This window comes from Hevea brasiliensis, chromosome 9 (genome assembly GCF_030052815.1).
Source record: "Hevea brasiliensis isolate MT/VB/25A 57/8 chromosome 9, ASM3005281v1, whole genome shotgun sequence".
Taxonomy (NCBI): Eukaryota; Viridiplantae; Streptophyta; class Magnoliopsida; order Malpighiales; family Euphorbiaceae; genus Hevea; species Hevea brasiliensis.
The window spans coordinates 6,761,233-6,778,494 of record NC_079501.1 but is presented as its reverse complement, the minus strand read 5'-3'; the positions used below and the strand labels follow the sequence as shown (position 1 = coordinate 6,778,494).

The 17,262-nt window shown below is 32.3% G+C and overlaps 2 protein-coding genes across 2 annotated transcripts; one reads left to right on the top strand and one right to left on the bottom strand.

The window, feature by feature from the left end:
* Nucleotides 1-1,128: 1,128 nt before the first annotated feature.
* LOC110637532 (endoglucanase 17) lies at nt 1,129-3,738 on the top strand. Its single transcript, XM_021787690.2, has 8 exons — nt 1,129-1,509; nt 1,608-1,814; nt 1,954-2,154; nt 2,243-2,335; nt 2,415-2,576; nt 2,660-2,771; nt 2,857-3,020; nt 3,137-3,738. The coding sequence occupies exons 1-8, from the start codon at nt 1,258-1,260 to the stop codon at nt 3,467-3,469; spliced, it is 1,524 nt and encodes a 507-aa protein (XP_021643382.2). The 5' UTR covers nt 1,129-1,257; the 3' UTR covers nt 3,470-3,738.
* Nucleotides 3,739-6,060: 2,322 nt separating this feature from the next.
* On the bottom strand, nt 6,061-12,506 carry LOC110637531 (sucrose synthase 2). The gene is made up of 15 exons (XM_021787689.2): nt 12,292-12,506; nt 11,941-12,073; nt 11,171-11,322; nt 10,847-11,039; nt 10,500-10,618; nt 10,166-10,382; nt 9,766-9,861; nt 9,486-9,659; nt 8,672-8,788; nt 8,404-8,570; nt 7,532-7,756; nt 6,985-7,306; nt 6,664-6,908; nt 6,454-6,592; nt 6,061-6,344 (listed from the first exon to the last, which is right to left on the bottom strand). The coding sequence occupies exons 1-15, from the start codon at nt 12,387-12,389 to the stop codon at nt 6,306-6,308; spliced, it is 2,436 nt and encodes an 811-aa protein (XP_021643381.1). The 5' UTR covers nt 12,390-12,506; the 3' UTR covers nt 6,061-6,305.
* Between the last annotated feature and the right edge of the window lie 4,756 nt (nt 12,507-17,262).

Here is a 17,262-nt window from a genome sequence, read left to right as displayed (position 1 = left end):
AAGGTGTGGGCAACAGTTCTTCTAAGCTTTGTTCCAAGGTAGTGGGAAAGACTTACTGAACTGAGTCCATAATATCATCTGGGAGTCGGTTAGTTTAGTGCTTATGGTCCGAATGATTCTTTACTCTTTATCCAAATATTTTTTTATTGTCGCATTTATGCTAATTTTGCTACTCTTGTAACAAACAAATAAATGATGGCTAAGTACTAGGAGTGTTCTACACAAATTTTAAAATAATTTATACCTTTAACAGAGTTGACTATTTATTTATTTTGAAATAATTAAGTGAGATTGGAATTCAAGATTTTATAATCCTGTACATGACTTTAAGTATTATTGAGTTAAACTTCATTCTCAGTTATTTATTTGACGTAATAGTCTCTGCGAATAAATTTTCCATATTTAGGAGCTCAATGCCCACATATTATATTTCATCCAAATAATCTTTTCAGCGTCACTAGTAGACTAGTAGTCTAGTACTGTGATTACAATTTCAGCATTCGTAAATTTCTTCCATTATGTCAAGCCATTTGAATTCCTTTGTATCATTGTATGACATTCTAGCAAATTATTTCTCAACTATCATTTATAATGAGATGAAAGAAAATACTTCAAATAGTGTTCCATTTCACATTATCTTAAAGGAAAATGATTCAGTAAGCTGGTACTCAGGAGCTTAATAAATGCGCATCCTGTATTGCACAGGATGCCTAACTGACACAACGAGTTACAGGCATAACCTGCATGACCCTTGCCTTGTCACTTACCTTTCATTGAACTATAGAAGCAACTTCAACTAGTTCCAGTGTTATACTGCCATTCATGCTAGAATTGTTAACCCAGCAGAAACCTAATTAATATTTCCATGTGTCTGTCCTTGCCGGTGGTAGAGGTGATTCCTAAATTGACAATACGTAAGTTGTAAAGGGTATCTAAAGTCAAACCAAAAAGTTGCAGTAATGCTAATGCACACCAAGTACAGACATACCAATCCCATTGTTATAATTGCTGTAGTAACAAACATCACATTGTTAATTTAATTTAGTAAAAATTGATGGATTAATTAAGGCTAAGCAAATGATAAAGGAAGTGTAGAATGTAGATTAATTTATTGTTGTGACCAATGAGAGGTTAACAAAGGCAGGGAGGCAGCTTTTGCTTTATAAATACAGAGAAAGGGAGGACTCTGTTCTTCCACTGCGGCGTGCAGTGTTGGTTGTTGGTTGGTTTGGGTTGTTTTACTTTGTGCAGGCCAAAATGGTTCTCTCCCTTTCCCATTTCACACTTGTAGTGCTCTTTTCTTATTTTGCTTCTTCTTTGCTTCTCTGCCATGGCTTTCCTGCCCTCCCCCAACACCATCACCGCTCTCGTTCTGCCAGTCACAACTACAGAGATGCTCTCACCAAATCAATCCTCTTCTTTGAGGGCCAGAGGTCAGGCAAGCTTCCTTCTAACCAGAGGATCACTTGGAGGAGAGATTCGGGTCTCTCAGATGGAGCAGCCATGCATGTATATATTACATATACTTTCTTTATTTAGTAGTTACCACTTTTTTTGGTCTACTTTTCATTTGTTTAGTTGACTTGGGCGTGGATATGAAAATGCAGGTGGATTTAGTAGGAGGGTATTATGATGCAGGGGACAATGTGAAATTTGGTTTCCCTATGGCTTTCACTACCACTATGCTCTCATGGAGCGTCATTGAGTTTGGTGGGCTGATGAAAGGCGAGTTGCAAAATGCTAAAGCCGCCATTCGTTGGGCTACTGATTACCTTCTCAAAGTTACAGTACATCCAGACGTCATCTACGTTCAGGTTTTTATTCTTTGCTCTGCATTCTTAATTTGGAATTTTGGGCCCTTTTTTTTGTGTTTCTGAATGGGCATTTGCGCACTTGAGTAGAGACGAAGATTATAGGAGATCATAATAATGATTTTTGGGCTTGTCTTTGCAGGTTGGTGATGCGAACAAGGATCATTCTTGTTGGGAGAGACCAGAAGATATGGATACACCAAGGAGTGTTTTCAAAGTAGACAGAAATTCCCCTGGTTCTGATGTTGCTGCTGAAACTGCTGCTGCTCTTGCTGCAGCTTCTTTGGTGTTTAGAAGAAGTGACCCCACTTACTCGAAGCTTTTAGTCCGGAGGGCTGTCAGGGTGAATATATAGTTAGAGTCAAATTATTTTAAAAAAATATATAGTAAATTAAACGAGAATGTTTGCCATTAATTATGTCTTTGTCTAGGTGTTTCAATTTGCAGACGAGCATAGAGGAGCATACAGCAATGGATTGAAGAAAAATGTTTGCCCTTTTTATTGCTCCTATTCTGGATATGAGGTGAAGTTCATTGCTGCTATTATTCTGAGATTGGATTTAACAAGCTGAATCTCACATTGGTTGTATTTAAAAATGGCAGGATGAGCTGTTGTGGGGAGCTGCCTGGCTGCATAAGGCAACCAACTACCCTACTTACCTCAACTACATCCAAGTTAATGGGCAGACCCTTGGGGCTGCAGAGTTTGACAACACCTTTGGTTGGGACAACAAGCATGTGGGAGCAAGAATTCTTCTCTCCAAGGTCCCATTCTCACCTGTTCTTTATTTTTCAAAATTTCTGTGTCAGTCGTATTTTTCTTGAATCTTGATGCCCTTGGATTTCAGGCATTTCTTGTTCAAAAACTGCAATCCCTCCATGACTACAAAGGCCATGCAGATAATTTCGTCTGTTCCCTCATTCCAGGGGCCCCTTTCTCTTCAGCACAATATACTCCAGGTTCCCACATTCCTAGCTCTTATTTCCACTTAGATTTTATTTTTTTTTAATGGCTAGTTTTGGCTTTTCCTTGGCTTATGATCAGGTGGACTTTTGTTCAAGATGAGTGATAGCAACATGCAATATGTGACCTCCACTTCGTTCTTGCTCCTAACCTACGCCAAGTACTTGACCTCTGCCCACAAGGTTGTGAACTGTGGGGGAACTGTAGTCACTCCAAATAGGCTGCGAAACATTGCCAAGAAACAGGTGCAAGAAACATTCTTAAACCATAAAATTAATCTACCTTATTAATGCGAAATTCAAATTTCTTATTAGTAATTTAATCCATTTTATTGTTTTAAACACTGAAATTGAAAAATTAGGTGGACTATCTGCTGGGAGACAACCCCTTGAAGATGTCCTACATGGTGGGATACGGTCCAAAATACCCACAAAGGATACACCACAGGGGCTCATCTCTACCGTCCATAGCCGCGCACCCTGCCATGATCCAGTGCTCATCGGGCTTCAGCTTCATGAATTCTGAGTCCCCGAACCCCAACATTCTTGTGGGTGCAGTAGTTGGAGGCCCAGATCAGCACGATAAGTTCCCAGACCAAAGATCAGACTATGAGCAGTCAGAGCCATCCACTTATATTAACGCTCCTCTAGTTGGAGCATTGGCTTATCTTGCTCACTCATTTGGGCAGCTCTGAGTCTGATATTAGGTGCTGGGGTTTGTCAATTTTAAATTTTACTGTAGCCCCTCAAATCATGATGAAACACATTGGTCAAATGGTAGAAACCACCCTTGATGCTTTATTATCATTAGTTTTACTTTTACACATTTAGCCTATGGTGTAAGTGCAAGTGTCGTACTAAGAACGGTGTTTAAGCATGTAAAATATAGCTAGCAGGAGCTTTTTTTTACTGTGTTAGTCCGTTTTGGGACTCGTAATATATCCATTTGCGTTTTAGCTTGCAATTACTAAATAGAAACTCACTCTCTCTCTCTCTCTCTCTCTCTGGCTTTGCTATATGGTAAAAATAATAATAGTAATAATAATAATAATACTTGGAATCTTGGATTCACTTCCTCTTTTAAAAAGAATACGGAAGGAGGAGTCGGATAAAAAATGTTTTGGACCACACAAACAGAAAGAATTAATTATGCCAAGGGAATGTCATTACCCTTAAAACTAACAACTAACCTACAAAAAGGCTGGAGAGGAACTCGATAAGGAGACAAAACTAACTCCATCTACAGATTAGGAAACCTTTAATAAAGTATTTTATTAAAGATTTTTTTTTAAATTAGAGAAATTCTTGTACCATGAATCCAAGAGTGACACTTACAATCACAATCATCCATAGTAGCAATTAACATCACACATTCAATCAGAAACAATACAGTTACAATATCATTTTCTTGAAAACCAAGCCGATGATAATAGAAAAAAAATATAATTCTTTCGCTAGCAAAATTTAATTGACAAAAAAAATAATTAGTAAAAAATTTTAATTTAAATTCAATTTAATTATATAGTTATTAAGTGAAACTCACATGCCAAACATAAGATTATTTTGTCCCGGTACTTATTCGAATTAAAATAAATATTAAATTAATTCATTAAAATTTTTTAATAATAAAAAAAATTTTAAGTAAGTTTTTTTTTATTAATTAAAATTAAGTTAAATTGGATATACTCAATAAAATATAAGAGTTAAATTGAATATTAATTCTAATATAATTCAATGAATGTAACGTAATTTGTGATTTTCCCTATTGAGTTAAACTTAGAATTTTTTTAGTTAATTTAGCTCGAAAATAAAAAAAGTAAAATAAAATAATGAAAGAAGTAAAGAACCAAATTCTACTGGACAGCGTTGCAAACGAATATTTTAATTGTTGGCGGGAGAAACGAGTAATTGACCGTTGGAAAAAACGAGGGAAGTTCAGGGAGATCAAGAAAGAGATTTTGTAGAGGCACGCGATACTGTTGGAGATTAGTTAGTCTGGTCAAAAAAGCTGTGGCGTTTCAGACTTGTCAGAATTTGGTAACTGAAATTGGTTTAATTTTCACAAGGAGATGAGAGTTCCCTACCGCTAGCAGGCCAGCGCCTGGTTATGAAGCCATTGAAGGGACCAAACGACAAACATCCAAATAATTTCCTGCTTTGGAGCTCCATGGCCTAGACCACCTTGATCCAATGGACATGAACCCTACTAAGCCGAATTCAAGACCTTGTTCGAACTCCACAAAAACAAGAGTGATGTACCCAACATTCATATTAGACAACGTACAAATATAGACCTTTGTCATCCCATACTCCTACCAATTATTCTCTACTACTTACAGAGATGGCGACAATCAGGAAGGGTAATAGATAAGCATTTTCGAATACCTAATTCAATTGTGAACGAGCTCTATTAAAATGAATGTAAGAGCTTATTTGATTCAATTTTAAAATATAAAATTTTGTTTATTTAATTAAATTCTATGTGTTTAATTTAAAAAAAAATCAATTCTAAAAATTGATTATAACTAAAAAATTAATTCCACAAAAATTACTTAATATTTTTTTATTAAAATACTTTATAAAAAATTATCATAATTATTCATATTTTGTTTAGCTATGTATCAGTTCTGTATAAATGGTAAAAATAAAAATTCCAACATCAATCAACGTGCCCCTATGTTTCACATATAAAATTATTATTTAAGATACATATACCTTAAATTCTACTTAAATGCCTTAAATTGCAAAGTTTATAGTAAAATTAAAACGAATACTATGTAAATAATATATAATCAGATTCAACACAAATTCAAATTTAAAAAATAATGCATCTATCAAATTTAGATTTATTTCAGATTTTATATATGGGTACTTGTTTATATATATATATATATATATATATATATATATATATATATATATATATATATTTTATGAAGTATTAAATTTTTTAAAATATAAATTATTAATAAAAGATATGTTTTATTTAAGTTATTTCTTAACATATATATATATATATAAAGTTAAATGGGTTTAAATATTATTTAAATATTAAAAATAAAATTTGAGACCAATTTAGAAACCGATTTGAATAATAATAATAATAATAAAATTTAAATTCAAGTAGAGTGATTTTCACTAATATCTCACCGGCTTACTCGTTGGTATCCCTACAACTAATATATATTTTTTATTTTTTATTTTTTTTCTAAGTCATGCTTTCAAAAGAGAGAAAAAAAAAAGCCTCTTAAAAAAAAGAGGAAAACAAAAAAAACGCAAGAGAAGCTTGTCAGCATAATACAGGATTATCCCCAAATTATTCTCGAACTGGAATAAGAAAGCTCAAGTTATTCGCAACAGCCCCTTGAGACACGGCTTTGCATAAGAAAAGTTTCATACATAATTTTCAGGTAAAAAAGCTTTATACATGCCAGACACAGCAGCAAGAATTTATTTACATTTCTATTATTACCGTGTGACATTGTTGCTGCCTCTTGATCATATCAATACCGTTCCATATGTGATTGCAGCTTAATGTTGGTCATCAACTGGCAAAGGAACGGTTTTCACCTGAAACAAACCACAAGGGATGAAATTTTGATGCAGAACATCACAAAAAACTTTATACTAGCTACATTGTCAATAATGCTGCATAAACAGCAAGAGCTTAAGTACTCACCAAATCACGGAACTTGAGTATGTAGAACATCTCAAGATATCTTCGAGTCTCAAGCCTCTCAAGTTTGGAAACATACTTCCAGAAACCATAAACCCCAGCCAATGTCAATAGTCTCTCGGAGTAGATCTTCCATGTGTACCTATTCAAAAAATCTGAGTGAGACTCAAATGGCTCGTGCTAAATAATCTGAAGCTATATATAGATACTAACCTTTCATAAATCCTCTGAAGCCCTGCATTGGATATCTTATTCCAGTGGCTTGGATCCTCCTTGCACTGTTGAAAGAAATCTACCATAATTTGAGCCGCCTGATCAGGGTGATATGGATCAATGTGGAATCCTGATTTACCATTCTCAATAATTTCTGCAGGACCACCATGGCAAGTAGCAAATGTTGGAAGGCCACAAGTCATTGCCTCTACAACAGTCAGCCCAAAAGCTTCGTAAAAAGCAGGCTGCATTCCCAAAAAAAGGGCATTAAGTGCCTGAGAAATCTTTTACACAATAACAAAGTACACTACAATCATATACCTGCACAAAAGCTCCTTTTGTATCAGCTATGTATCGATAGAGCTCACCATTACGTGCTCGATTAGTTTGGGCAGTTATCCATCGAAATTGCCCATCTAAATTGTATTTTTTCATAAGGTCATGCATCTTCTCAATTTCAGCAATTTCTTCCCTGTCTTTGGACTTCTTCACATCGATGTATCCAGCAACCACGACAAGGTTCACCAGCTCCCTCAGTCTTGTATTCTTCCCATACATCTCTACCAGCCCAGTAATGTTTTTTACCTGGTCCAGCCTTGCCATGGAAAAAATTAAGGGCTTTGACTTGTCGCTCAGTGTACCTCTGTATGGATATAAAGGAAACATCAGATTTCATAAATGGACTCCTCAAGCCTTGATCAGAACAAAAATGTTCTTATATGTAGAGCTTGTTTGTATGGGTAATACAAATTCTTAAAATGAGAACGAATATGGTCATATCAATTACAAGGGTAGTTTTCCTTTTAATATGTGTCATAAACATTAATATATGCAGTATGCAAAAGTATAGAATCATGAAGAGACTCACATCCACTCAGCTGTTGGCTCAGGATCATACAACATCTTTTCTATTGAACCATGTAAAGCTGTAAGTCTTTTTTCCTTCACAGAGTAAGGGAAGTAGATGGACATATCTGCCCCAGGAGAGACAATATTGAACTTTGGATCAAAAACATCAATGCCGTGAACAACTCGATATAACCCTGGAAGAGTGAAAGCAGTGTGGCTCTCATACTGACCAACAGTATTCTTCCTGTCAAAAGAGCATGCAAGTTAAGCACCTGAGATAACATGCATTACTTAATCTAGAATCTACCGAGTCGATGAAAGTTTCCTAAGCAGTTTCATCAAGTCTAATTTCAAAATGCATTAGTGTATTCTCACAGGATAATTGGCATGACTATAGCAAATTAGTTACCACCATTAAGTTGCAAAAGCCAGCAGAATGGTCATTACTTCCTACTAGTGGGTGATAAACATGCTGAATAGAGTATCAAAATAAAAGGCTTCTGCAATTTTCAGTTGTATCTAAGAATACTACCTTTACAAACATAAATGTTTGCCGACCAAAACCCGAAGGGATCAAATTTTTATGACTTTATTCGATTAAAATTGGAGACCTCCAATACCACCTGAGCCCATCAATGTGGGACCTCGCGACTTTTATCAATGAAGTGTAAGTCCAAACACCAACCCATGCCCCACTCTTCTTACTCTTCTGCTTTCATTTTTTTTAAGTAAAGATGATTACTAGGTTACAAACAGCAGTTTTGATTCCTTTAGTTTTCAAGGCAAGATATTTAACACTCAAAACTTCAGATTCCAAGGGTTTTAAAACAATCTCAGATCAATAATAGTTACTATATCTCATCTTAAAAGTAAGAAGGGAGGCACACTTACGTTCCTGCAATCTCTTGGTAAGTACTGGTAATGATAAAATCAGCATTGTTCATGGCTAATAAGTCAGCAGTGAATTGACATGAGAAATGATATTTATCATCAAAATTTTTCCAATATATATCTGAATCCGGATATTTGGTCTTCTCCAAGGCATGCGCAATGGTGCACTGCACATTCAAAACTTAAAAATGTTAATCTGCCCTTCTCAATAGAGGATTTGATTGACCTCATATTTTCAAAAGCACAAAACCAAACAGTCATTCCTGACCTGTGTAACACCCATTTTATAAGCCAACAAAGATGCAACAAGGTTCCCATCACTATAGTTGCCTATGATAAAATCAGGAAAGCCCTGTAACTCGGCTACAATTTCACTGGCCACATCCTGGAAGATTGAACAAAAGGTTTTAGAGAGAGAGAGAGAGAGAGAGAGAGAGAGAGAGATAGAGAGAGGAAATTAATAATTAAAAAATGATTCTAACTTCATATTTTATCTGAAAACATATTGCAGAGCTAAAGAAGTTCATGAGGGCTAAGGACATAGTTGGAAAAACTATATGTTAGCCATGGCAACATCCTTTGAGGTGGTAGGCACATTTTAATGTACTGCAGATATACAACAAACACATATTAGTTATGAAGAATTTGTCTCCGAAATGTTTATAAAAACTTAAGGTTCAGTTGATTAGGATTACAAGATCCGTAGCATCTAGTCTGAATTACTGACTCCCCTTCCCCATGACTTGGATCTACCACAAGTACCATTTAGAGGAGGTTTAGTCATCCCCACTTCTTGGAAAAAGGACAATCTAGAAGCTGAACATAATTTACAGACAGCAAATTATTGTTATTATTTTTTTTTTTTTGGGAGAACCATTTTTTTATTTTTATTTCAGCATCCAAAGATTTAGATTGTACACTTAATTTTACCCTTTCCAATTAAATCTACATCGCCAATAAAATAAAAGTAAATCTTTTCCCACTTGAAGCAACATTTCTAAGGCGTCATTACTCGATGAGAAAACTAATTTAATTAATTAATTCCACACCCATAGTCCACAGTACACACACTCATGTCCTACCTCAGCAAAGGTCTCCAGATATGGCCATACATCAAATCTTGAGACCCATTTTCTAAGAATTCCTTTCTCTGATCTGAAAGGAACTCGCAGAATATGTGTGTGTTCTGCTCCGGTGACTCTTTCCAACCTCTGATTGCATGTAGTCCCTTTTGCATCAGGAATTAATCTGGTCACCTTGAAGAATGAATGAAAAATTCATTACATGGAGAAAAGCAATCAACATTGACCATAATGGCGAAACTTGAAGAAACTGACCTAAGAAAAGCGTAAATATACTTACAATTAGAATCCTAGGCTTGAAATCCAGGCCTTGCTTCTGTATTCTAAGGAGCATTTCATTCTCTAAGGCACGTACTTGATCCAGTATATAAACAACCTGCAAGTTAATTAGAAAAAATTATATTAGAAATTAAAAGGAAAAAAGAAAATAAAAAAAGTGTACAAAGAAGCTGATATTCCCAAGCCTTTCTTTGTTTATTGTTTGCTGGGATGGAGGGTAGGGAAGGGCCAGAGATAAATTAACATAAGGATAGTAAGAAGTGACAAAATGAGCATATGGTCTGCAGAGGCAAGAAAACAAAGACCTCCACCAGACCAAAGAGGTTGTTCACAAAATACTATCTATTTGTACACAATGCTGTTAGCTGTTTTGGTTGATGACAAAAGCAAGGAAAGAACACCTGTCCACCAGTGTCAGGCAAACCTAAAACATTTGCTTGCCCAAAGTATCCATGTGGAGACAAAATCACAACATTAAACACCATGGGTATTCTCCCAAGGAATGTTTCTAAAGATGACGGATCAGGAGCCTGCAGGATGTCCGAGAGAAGATGCATCGTCTCCTGTACCCGTGCTGCAGTATCTCCCCACCCTCTCTCAAAGCCCAATCCTTGCAATCTGAATCAAAGTAACAATGAGAAGTAGGAAGAGTCTGGGAACAAAAGAATAATTTTCTACAAATATCCTCCATTCATAAACTTCATAGACCAAAAAGTTATGCATATAAAAACTTACGTATATTCAAAATCAGTATATGGTGTATCAGGTGGAAGCTTAGAAATATATTCTTCTGCCTTAGCAAGGGCAGACTGAAGTCGGGAGATGCTTTGTATCCGATCATTCAACATCAAGGCCTGCACATAATCCTTAGTTCAATCATTAATTCCCTCAAAATGCTCAATACAAGTACTATTTTAATCATTTCTGTTCCAGATATACTAAATCCATCCCATGTCAATACCAGTGATAAAAAATTCTGAATTTGCGGTCATAACGAGACATGATAAATTCACAAATCCAGCAAGGTTAATTTTTTACGAGTGAAGGCACACTTAACGTAAGTTCTTTTCACTAAAACTTACATGCCCTTTATATTTGTGTGCTCGAAGGAAATCATTTAAAGGTTCCAAGCAGTCCTTGTCACGAAACATTTTTGAAGAAAGATGGCGATTGAGGAATTGAACACCATTGCCAATAGATGAAGACCGGTTAGGACGAGGAACATCAGCGTTGAATGGCTCAAAATCAAGCTCAAGTACATAGGGATCATGAGACCTAAATGAACAAGTAGTAAACAGCATAAACAATAATCTACAAAGGGTAAAAGGTTATATACTACTATACATTTAGTCCAAGATATTAAAAGAAAAAGAAACAAAAAATGCAAGAACAGAGAAGTTGCTTACGGCCCATCTACAAGTTCTTCTTTGAACTGAAGATATTCAGAGACACTCAATTGCTCCACACTGAGCTCAAAGACATTCACACGGACATATTCCCAGACACCAGGTCTTGGACGAATGGCTATTGCCACAAATGGAGGCAGAACTATGGCTTCCTATTGCCAACATAATACAACAAAAGCAGCTGATTTTAATGGTAACGTGCAAAAGTGCCAAGTGTAATTCTCTTCAGTAGAACAAAAATAAAAAGTAATTAAAGCAAGTTCTGCCTATGTTACTGGTCATATAAGCTTTGTAGGATATTAAATTATAAAAAGCTAGTTCTAGCATGCTTTGTTAATTTTAATTTGAATATCTGAGGGCTTCTAAACAACCCAACCCACCAACCAACCCCCCCCCCCCCCCCTCCTCCTTCCCCTTCTTTTTTTTTTTTTTTTTTTTTCCCTTTCCTTTATGCATTATCCAGCAAACAATGTAGGATTATATTTAAGACAAACTAGTTGTTGCAAAAGGTTTAGCTATCTAATTCACAATTTCTCACAACAAAAAAAAAAAAGAGAAAATTTTCCATTTTTCTTTTCCTTCTCTTTTCTCGCCAATCACATGGCACCTAGCTTTGATTGGTGATTTATCCATTGAACATGACTTTATTCTTTACCAGAAATTAAAAGCAAACTAATAAATAAGCATAGTACATACAGGTGTTTCTCTCCCTCCCTTTCCCTCTGATTTCCATGCAGAATATGTTATAATCAAACACTTAGAGACAGTACCTGAGCAGATTTAAGGATTTCGCCAAAGGGACCATCTCTTAGCCCCAGTCTTGCTTCGTCTTCGCCAACAATATTATCAAATTCATCGATCAAAGTATGCGGTTGCAAAATTCCTTTTCCTTGATCCACATACCTTCAAATCCCAAAATAACCGTCACCAAAGACACAAAACGGTATTCTCCTTGCCGAAAAGTTTAATAATAATAATCATCATCAGCAACACACTGAGCAGGGCAGAATTTGAATAGTAAGTTTTTCTTTTGAAATAAAAAAAAAAAATTATTCTCAGTTTTCTCGGGAACCAGACAGGAAAATAACAGAGCAAAAACAGTATATGTACAAGGGAGAAACCTGCAAAGGAGGGAAACGAGCTCGTTACGGTGAGCAGAGAGAGTATCTTCTACGCGCTCTCTCATGCTTGGGATTCGACCTAACTTGGGATTTGCCATGATCGAAGTGTAAGCAAAAATAAGAGAAGCCAGTAAGCTTTCTGTGGCAGTGGGCTAGGTGATCCAGAGAGGAAGCGAACTTGGCGTTGGCCTGTTGCTCTGTTAGAAGAAGCAGACGGGCAAATTTATAGTAAATGGAAAATTGGGTAAGATGGTAGCGTGTTTAAACTTTGAACTGATAGAATGCGACTGTAGAAAATACGCAAGAGCAAAAGTTGAAAATTATTGCCAAAACTATGATTGGTCTTTTTTTGGAAATTTTATTTATGGAAACCATATACAGTGTTACGGTGTTGATTATATTATGATAAAATTATGATTGCAAATATATATCTTTATATAATTTTTCCTTTTTTTTAATGTAGAGCGAGAAAATCTCATGTTTTAAATATTTTCGTCTATTTATTTTAAATTATTATTTTTATATTAAATAATTTAAAATATTTATTATTATATTAAAAAATTATTTTTTTATTATATAATTCATTAATTATATTCAATTTATTTAAAAAATATTGAAGATTAGATGAGTGATCCCTATACCCACTGCGGTTTTGCTTTTTTTAACGCTAAATCCTCCTTTATTATTAACAATAATAATTAATTAGAAATATCAAAAGCGAGGAATATACCGTATAATATAGTCTACACTCTAATGTGTGTGACAATTATTTCTTTCTAATATTTTTATTTACTAAATTATATTATTTTCTTTCTTACATTTTTATTTATCAATAACTTTAGCATATAATATTTAAAAATGAGTTTACCTATGTTCACGTATATTAATAAATTAATCTATAAATTAAAACATTTTTTTAATTATAAAAATAATAAATATCAAAATAAATAAATAAACTCAAATTAAAAATTCTCTCTATTATTCATGCACTAAATATAAAAAAAAATAATAATAATAATCAAACAACTCATCCCATCTAAAATGATAAGCCCCATATATTATTTTTCAACCAGTATTGCAAGAGCAAAAGCAATGGATATTTTGGAAAATTCGATCTTTATTACATAATTTAACGGATGAAAAAGTTAACGGCGTTACATTTCTTTAGAACAGGCCATAGGTTGAATCATCCGTTCCGTCGGCCTTTTGATTCAATTCGATTGCAGTTCAAAATGATTTTAATAGAAATGATAAAAAAGCGAGTTAGAACGTTTTCACTATTGAGTGGGCCACGATGGATTTCTACAAATGATTTTTTTTTTTTTTAATTTATCATTATATTATATAAATTTATTAAATAAAGAATAAATTACAAAATTTAAAATATAAATTTTAAACATAATATTAATAATATATATTTATTTTTAAATTATAATATTTATATATGCAAAAACATTTTTAATAATCATAATAATAAATTACTATTGTGGTGGGTTATAGGGACTCGGGTCAAGGGAAAAGTCTTTTAATTCTTACCCCACACAATATTATAATTGGCTTGGAGTTTGAGAAAAATTAATCAAGTATAAGATCAGATTAAATTCAAAAATAATTAATATTCCTATTTAAAATAATTTTAGAACTATTTTCATTCCCTTTAGATATTAAATATTATCAAATTACAATAATTTTTGAAAAATTGTTTATTTAATTTTTAACATAAAAATTAAAAAGATTAATATAAATTCAACATAAATTAAAATTAAAATGAAACTAATCGATTCTAGTTCAGGATTGTGAACTTAATCCTGTTAATTCTGAGCCAATTTTGGTCCTGATTCAAGAAAGGGCTCCTAACCTCGGTTCAGAATCGATCCCCAGTTTGATTTGAGCGGATTTTAATTCTGCTCATGAACCCAACCTGCCCTTTACCGGGTATAGGAGCGGTTTTCTAAATAATTATTTATATTTTAATAAATTATAAAATATATTTAATATATTAAAAAATAAAAATAAAAATATAAAATTTATTATTTTAGAAATAATAATATACACACCGGAAGTGTCTAATAATTTTACACATATTTTATGGCATGCGGAATTTTCGCTCCATCGACAGGTGGATCAGTACGAGAGCACCGTCGTTCTCTTTATCCTCTCGAAAGAATAATTCTTTTAAGTATATCATATCATGCAAGAAGCCAAGAACAATGGTAGGGCTGCGGGCTGCCTTAGAAAGAAAAAAAGAAAAAAAGAAAAAAAAAAACCGATGATAGGAGTGATAAGACAGGTTGAAAAATCATATCATGGATGGATCAAAATTGTAAAAATGAAAAAAAAAATCATCAAATGTTTATAATTTTTATTTTATAATTGATAATTAACTAAATTGATCAAATTATATAAAATATATATAATATTATATGTTAAATGTAAGTACAGCTGAACATATATATATATCCAATTATGATTATTATTGGTATTATTATTTTTATTGAACAGAACACAAATCGAAATTTCAACATATAATTTTATGAAAATGTTAAATAATTTATTTTATTTTTTATTTTCATTTAATTTAATGATTTTTTTTATTTATATTTAATAAATAAGTAATTTAAATCTGTGATGTTTAATTTCCTAAATCTGTAAAATATAAAAGGATAAATCAAATTATTATTTTTTTTATATAAAATATGAAAGGAAGAAACATACTAAATTCAATGAATCTCACAAATGTAAGGATACCAGGAGCTGCCCATACTACTTTTTATCCAAACGTTGTGAGCAATTGTTTTCTTTGGATGCTAGCTCGCGCAGCCGGTGAACCTCTTGTTTTGCTTTTGCCGCGGTTCTGTCAAGTTGTGGGTAATCTGTGTGCCATGATTATTATAAATAATAATTAATATTAAAGTTAAATAAATCGTCTTCTTTATAGTCCATCATATTCATCAAAACCCCACAAACCACTCCTGGACAAATTATCCAATCCACAGGCGCGGGTGGTTGGTAGGTAGGATTGTTCTTCCCAAAGAGCTTTTCATGAATGGTGGAATAATTTAGCATCTTCTTATCCAAACGAATATGCTTCTGGCACACCTAAATTTGGTATTACAAAAATATGTTTAAATTTAATAATTTTATGTTTATATTAAGTGAGTAATATATTTTTAATACTTAATTTGATTTAATTTTATTCAAATAAAATCATTCAATAAAGTAAGAATTAGAACAAAATTACTATTGAACATGATAATTTAGTGATTAATTTAATAAAATAACTTTATTTCATTCTAATTTGACTTTTTATATTAATATAATAATTAAATATTACACCTATTTAGAATATAATAAAGGTAATAATAAGTTATTTAATGATTCATTTCATTAAGTGTTACTTCAAATTTAATAATAATTTTTTTTTGTAAAATTGAGTTATATCAAGAATCTTAATTAGTGATTTCAGACTTTAAATTTAAAGGAGTTATTGCTATTATCATCAAAAAGCTCTTATTTAATATAAGTTAAAAAAAAAAAAAGGGAAGAAGTTTATTTCATGGACAATATAAGACATCAAAGGGCAGGAGGTAGAAATTGTGGATATGCACAAATATCAAAAGTGCAAGGCGACATAACCAAACAATTTCTCCGTGTTCAAGCGATGCGTAGATGCATGCATTTTATTTTTTTTGGCCTTTTCTCATTACCAGTGGCATAAAAATCAAACGGAACAATCAATTAAATTAAAATTTCAATCACTAATTATTTTAATTGAGTTTAGTTTTTTTTACTCTTTTTAAATTATTAATTTTCAATTTTAAATTTTATTTAATTAATTTATAAATATAAACAGTGCTAAGAGTTCAATTAATCATATTTTTTAAATTAAACAATTACTGTTTATATTTTAAGAGATTATTATATGTACTTAATGTATATGTAATTTTTTTTATAAAGAATATAGATTCTACCTTTTAAAAATTAAAAAAATATTTATTTTAACTATAGAAATACTTATTTTTTAGTGATTTCGTTATATGTAATAGTTAGCTTTATATTTTTTTATTAATTTAATTTAATTTGATTTGATTTAGTTGTTTTTTTAAGTAAAAAATTTTACATTTAAAAATTTTAATTTAACTTTTAAATTAAATATATAAATAATTAAATATTTTAATTACAAGTTAGTAGTAATTTAAAGTTAACTAAAATAATATAAAAACAAAAATTTATTAATAATATTTATATATAATAAATATTATATATATATATTAATTAATTAATTCGATTAACCTTCAATTTGTCATAATTTAAAAATGATAGCCGAGTCCATAAATCTGATTAATTAAATTTTTATTGAATTCAGTTAATTTTAATTTTTTTTTTTTTTTTTTACTCTTAAGTAACGCAGTCGCTTATTATTGATGCATGATATGCCGCAGGCATAAATAATTAATTTCCCCTCTCCAATTCTCAATTAATAAACAATTGCTTTGTGTTACGTCTTGTGTAAGTGTCCATAAAAAGAGTAATTTTACAGTGGTTGAGGGAAGGCAGGAGCTAGACGGAGGAATTGCTGAAGGAAGAGAGTTTATATGTCACCGAATTCAAACCCATGACTACATATGAGAATTTTCATTTAATAAAATTAATATACATATAATAATTTTATTTATAACTACATATAAAAATTTTAATTTAATAAAATTAATATATATACAATAATTTTATTATAATCATCTATTATAATTATTATAAATGGATACCCTCATGTATCCTAGGTTGAGAGAGCCCTCATCCATTTCCAAGAAGAACATAGAGTTCCATAATCTTATCCATCCATCAAAATGCCACATCTGTCATGCTTTTTTGTTATTTTTCAGGTATTCCGAGAATCTTGGTAAAGTCAGGATATATTGAAATTCTACAAACAGGGATCTTTTTTAAAACAGTATTCCTTCCTCCGCACAT